General features: G+C 44.5%; 1 protein-coding gene across 13 annotated transcripts in view; it reads left to right on the top strand.

Annotated features, from left to right (window-relative positions):
• The first annotated feature begins 2,339 nt into the window (after nt 1-2,339).
• CELF2 (CUGBP Elav-like family member 2) overlaps nt 2,340-6,000 on the top strand; it is a 291,604-nt gene continuing 287,943 nt past the window's right edge. For all 13 annotated transcript variants that reach the window (XM_080918103.1, XM_080918108.1, XM_080918101.1 and 10 more), the window contains exon 1: nt 2,340-2,590. In XM_080918103.1, the coding sequence (XP_080774229.1) occupies nt 2,517-2,590 (74 nt within the window). In that variant the 5' untranslated portion in view covers nt 2,340-2,516. The remainder of the gene's footprint in view (nt 2,591-6,000) is intronic.

Genomic DNA, 6,000 nt, shown 5'->3' with positions numbered 1-6,000 from the left:
GACATTAGAAATAAATGCTGTCACTGGGCGACTTATGAATACCTGTCAAGTGGGGGAGGGCACAAATTTTGCCTCCCCACTGCCTCCCCATCAGGTGCGTAGGCAGCCATGCCATCCTCTGAGTGCTTAAACCCAGCTGCACCCTGTAAGCCTTTCTGGATCCACATCCTCCCCCCCCCCCCATCTTCCATATAGTGTGGTTCTCTTTTCTTTCTGACCCTCGTTTTTGCTTCTAACTTCAAATAGCAAAAGCAAATGTGCTTTGAAAAGCATGCTACACAGTAGTTGTTAAATAAGGCAATAACCTATGCACTGTAATTCTCTCCCTATGACCTACTTACATCCTCCTTCACCCTCCTTAGAGTATGATTAAAAGCTGCTTTGAATCCACTATTGCCTCAAGGGATTTGAGGCTAGAATTTAACAAACTGCTGAGAAGGCTTAAGTCAGTAAGAGGGCTTCCTTCCCTACAGCCTCCCCTAACTAATTCACATGGCAATTAAAGAGAAAATAAATATTTTACAAGTGTGTATGTCGATGAAGCATTTCTGCCTTATAGAATATAGACACCTATGAAGGTTTAGTCTGTGGCCGATGCTTTCTGTGTGTGGTTGCGTTTGTTTTGGAGGCTTGCTTTGCTCGCTCTGTGTCAAATTTACTCTCCCGGCCAACTCATTTCTGTGCATTCGGGATTTATGGAAATCGTGTATAATAGTCAAGAATTGTCAAGATTTGTCTCCAGTCACACAGCTAACTACTTCAGTAAGATAATTTCAAAAGTAGCTGGTAAGGAGTAAAAAAAAAAAAAAAAAAAAAAAAAAAAACAGATTAGAATTAGGAGGAAAGGCTAGGGCATGGTTTTGACCTAATAATACATTTCGGATGCAATTGTCTGTCAAGTGATTATAAACTGGGGTCTGGTTTCTTCAGATGGGCAATATTCAGAAATGAATGTTAATCAACTCTTCCATCTTAACTACCTTGCAGTTAGGAGCCTAAAAGTCAGTTGAAGAAGAAAAGTCAAGTTAATTGAATTTGTTTGTGTGGATTTAACTGAATATCATAGGCCCGTTATTCCATATTGCTGACTGCCTTGTCTGGATTTAAAATTTGACTCGTAACTATTTTGTCTTATAATCTCCAAGGACAGTTCCCACTGTCACACAGAGATTGGTGAGGAAAATGGGAATCTTTTCTTAATACTGTGTCTGATAGATTTAACTATTGTTTACTTAGTTATTTAACCATTTAGCTACCATAATCCAGGCATGCCTTCATTTGTAAGAAAAACCCAGCTCCTTAGTACAATATTCTGGTTTTCTTTAGAATAACAACAGAATAGAAGACATTAAAAAATTCAAAGGAAACCATAACGTGTATACGTACTATGTGTCAGCATATATGTATGTATGTATGTATGTATGTAGGTATGCCTCTGAGTACACATACACATTCTTAAGTGTATACATATTACCTCAAAGTTCAAAACATGTCATTTGAAGATAGAATAAAAAAAGATTTTACCACAAAAGGTAAACTATAAAGTTTCTGTTCTGCCACTTATGATGCTGACTTACAACAGAAAACTAAACATACATGTGACTACACTGAAAAGTTTGCTTTCACCCAAACAGCTAAACAACAAGGACAATAAGCCGCGTTATAAACCACTTTTCTGGAAAACTTTCGCCAAGCCTCTGTTCGCTTTCCTCTCAATTCCTCTTAGTACCTCTTCCCACAAAACTTAAAAGTGACCCGAAGTTACAGGACTGTCTTTTACTGTTCCTGTTAAATAATAGGAAATGGCAAATTTTGCGATCCGCTCCTTTTTTTTTTTTTTTTTTTTTTTTTTTTGCCTCTTCTTTTTTTCTTTTTCGAATCCCATTGGCTTTGTGACAGTTTCTCAGCTTTTAAGGCCCCTTTTCTTTCTCGGTGTTTTAAGTAGATACCGAAGGCAGCACGGTCGTCCTCCAGTGTGTCACTTTGGGCCATTGCACCCAAAGACAGTTACTTCCTCTCGGGCAGATAGCGAGCAGCACCCCAGGGGCTGCGGGCCAGCCTCACCCCGGGGGCGGGGGCGGAGGTCGCGTGCCACGGCCCGTCCCCGGCGGCTTCGCTCTCCGAGTGGCCGTGGGAACCCGGCGGCGAGCGGGCCCGGGCGACCGCGGCTCGGCGCGCCGGGCTCCTGGGGCCGTGCGCAGAGGCCGGGCCGGGCGGGCGGGCGGGCCCGCAGGGGTTAAGCGCCGAGCGGCCGCCCCGGGAGCTCCGCCCCCGCCCGCCGCACCTGGCGCTCGGCAGCCAGGCCGCCCCGGCGCCGGCTCGCGGAGGGGATTGGTGGAGCGCGCGAGGGAGAGAATGTGACAAGTGCCCGCTTCGGCGGCCGCCCGGGGAGGCCGCGCGCACCTGTCCCTGCCTGTCTCGCGCCGCCCGCGGCCGCTCGGACGCGCGCACAGCCCCCCGCCGCCGCCGCCGCCGCCGCCGCCGCCGCCTCCGCCGCCGCCGCGTGCGCCGAGAACATGACTTCTGCCTTCAAGCTGGATTTCCTCCCGGACATGATGGTCGAGGGCCGCCTGCTCGTTGCTGACAGAATGTGAGTGGCCGAGGGCCCGAGGGGCCGCGCGGACGAGAGTGGGGCGTCGTCTCCTCAGAGGCAGCGGCCGCCTCCCCTCCGCGTCTTCTCTTTAGAGGACGCGGCTGGGACGGCTCAGGGCCGAGCGGGCGAGCGGGCGAGCTCGGTGAGCGGCTAGCCTTCCCCGGGCGCGCCGGCGCGGGGCTGGCGGGAGAGGACCCGCGAGAGGTCGCGCGGCGTCCCGGGGCTCAGAGCTGGGCGCGGCGTCCGGCGGGCTGACCGGCCGGCGGGGCGCGGGGCGCGGGGTCCGGGGCGGGGCGGGCGCGAGCTGCCTTTGCACGCTGGTGCCCTTAGCAATGCGGGGTGGCCCGGAGGACCAGCCTGGCTTTCGTACTCATTCCTGAGAAGGGAGAGAGGAGGACGAGCGAGAGACACAGAGAGAAAGAGGATAATTACACAGCCTTAAAACTAGCCAGGTGTACTCTCGTGCGGAAATTAGAGGTAATTTTTACGTAATCGGGATGGTTTTGTCTGATAGGTAGCCTGTGATTTAATAATTAATGTGGTTGTGGTGGTTTTACGTGTCGCCAAACTAGGATCAAGCGGTTATTGGGACAAGTAGAGGGCTGGGATCCGCGAGGAAAGGAAACTGTAATTTTTTTTTTTTTTTAAATCTGGCTGTTCTGCCTTCGTAGGGAAGTTTCTCTCTTTAGCTCGGGGATCTCAGTGGGATCCACTTGTATTTCAGGCATGTTATGTAAAGAAACCCTAGATAGAAAAAGAATTGCCAGAGCAAGATGGGAAAGTCTGTGTTCTCCTGAGACATGGGATGTATATAATTCTCTCCTCAAGTGAGGCATTCGATAAAGTATCAGACTTAGTGGGGGAGGGTGCTGCCGTTGGTTAAACGATGTACAATTTTTTCCTGCTGTCTCCACTGTGAGACCTTTCTGGCACCCCGTGTTACTCTTCCAAATACCCGGGCCATTCCAGGATTTATCATCCATTTCCCTGGCAGCTAACTCTCTCCTCTAATACTAGATTCTTTTTCTGGTATGTTAAGTGTTATGAGTCGAGAATCTTGAGAAACTCCACAGTGGCCAGTTATTGACGCCCTAGGATTAAAAGACAAAAATCAAGTCGGGGATAAGGATGATAGAACCCGTTAAATATGTGTTGTCTTTTTAGTCGACATTAGGGCTGCTAACTTGAGTGGACACAATCAGGTTCACTGTCTCAGAGTTAATCGGATAACAAATTAAAATATCGAATTCCCTTTTGGCACTTTTCCTCTGAAAAATTAATCTTGGTTAGTGATATTCTCATGATGGTTTAAGAGATCTCTATCCTGGTGTCCTCTTAAACTCACACACACACACACACACACACACACACACACACACACACTCCCTATGTGCATGAGTTACTTTGCAAGTCTCCCCTGTTTTTCTCTGGTTTTGTCTGATAGGTAGCCAGTGATGTGCTAGAATGTCAGGGGTGAGTTGGGGTGTGGGATTAATGATTTTTGAATTTATGGTCACCTGTTCCATAAGTGACATAATATAACTAGTGAATGCTCTATGAATTTAAAACACTAATGGCTTCTGAAAGATGTAGTCTCTTGTCAATTAAATTATGGATTATGAAAATTTAATTTCTCCTTTTCATTTGGTAGCTGAATGTAGCTTGTTCAGACTCTTAGCTCTGAAAGGAGCCTTTGTATCTCAGCCATGAAGTTTGGTTTTTTTTTTTTTTTTTTAAATATGAATCTTAATAAGACTTTTACCCCACTTTCCTTCCAAAAGTTCATGATTTCCAAATGATAGCCTTTGGAATCCATCCCAGATTGTTTTCAGTGTTTGTCAGCTATTGCTTAAATGAACTAAGAAGAAGAAAATTTGCAAACGATACCGTTCTGTTGGTTTCCAAGAAAACTGTGGTGTATCTCCACAGACCTGAGAACTCTAACATTTTCCACAGGAGTGTGGGATTAGGTCATGTTGGAGATTGTTGGGAGGCTAGAGGTATATGAATGAGATCATAACTTTTAAAATGTTTGAAACCCACCTAGGCGGTGTATTTTATAGCCATTTTTTGGTCACTGAAGAAGATAGCTGTGTGGATTTATTGTTTGGGGGACTGGTTGTCATGGGTGGTATATTGCCATGTGGCCTAAAATGATGTCTGCTAGATATTGGCCTGTTCATAAAAGGAGTTTAAATAAAGCACAGGGGCTTTTCTGGTGTTGACTTTCTAAAGCAGAACATATTTTCTCAATGGCGTTTACCCACAGGAATATATTAGATACGTTTGCAAGATGTAATATGTTCGAGTCCTTCAGGCAGATGAACAAACAGCTTTTGAGATGAATTATTACACTTGGTGGCCCCATGAGCCAGCCAGTGTTTAAAGAGCCCAGATCACGTAAGGCTCTGTGGTGATATAGAACCGCTGGAACATATGCTTCAAAGTTTTGGGATTTTACACATTCAGTAACAAAACTGTAAAAGGAAATAAGCATTTTAAATAACATTGGCAATTAGGGTTGTGTTTTCTCTGTTATTATAAACTGTCATTTGTAGCAAAGCAGAATCAAAATTGGAACTGAGCTTTAAATTGTTTTAACTGGGGCATTGGGTTTTCATTGAGAGCAGGAGTGAGTGTTTTCTCTGTTTTACCTCCTCAGTGATACATTTAGAGTCTCTTATCTTAAAAAAAAAAAAGGACCAATATATAAAGGCTTAGAAATAAGAAACTACAGGTGAAAATGTGGCTTGATAATTATTAATATCAGTCCTTAGATTTGTAGAGTTAGATGGTTAAGAAGAAGTTACTGATAAAATGAAATCATATATTTTTTTCACATTCAGTAAGTAGCCTTAAAGAAAATAAGCCATCTTGACAGTAATAAACTTCCATCTGCTTGTTGATAACAGGCTATATATATATATATATATATATATATATATATATATATATGCATATATATAATGTGTGCAAACTGAAAGGTGCTCCTCAGATCCTTACTGTTAATGTTAAAGCAGGTTTTGAGATCATCTCATCTGACCTCATTTTACAGATTAAGAAACTCTTACAGGCCAGTAGGACTGGCCCCAGGAGGCAGAGTCATTATTGTTTCTGTAAAAATGGAAATGCGTGTTTAGTTAGCTGCATAGTTACATGTACCGGTATGGTTGGCTCTATGTGATCTCTAATCATCACGGTAGGTCTAAAGGCTAGGTAGTGCTATTGATGTACAGGAGCTGCTTAAAATCCAAAACGGTGACATCTAAGAACACGTGTAAACGTGTTTAGAATCGCTATACGTACTCTCATTTCTGATTCAGACTCAGATTACTGTGTGTGCTTATTAACTAATTCACTAATGAGAATATACATTAGCTTAACCTTTTTAGCTTCACTAGCAAGAT

This window comes from Micromys minutus (assembly GCF_963924665.1).
Source record: "Micromys minutus genome assembly, chromosome: 6".
Taxonomy (NCBI): domain Eukaryota; kingdom Metazoa; phylum Chordata; class Mammalia; order Rodentia; family Muridae; genus Micromys; species Micromys minutus.
The sequence above is the reverse complement of the archived record's forward strand: the minus strand, read 5'-3'. Positions and strand labels throughout refer to the sequence as shown.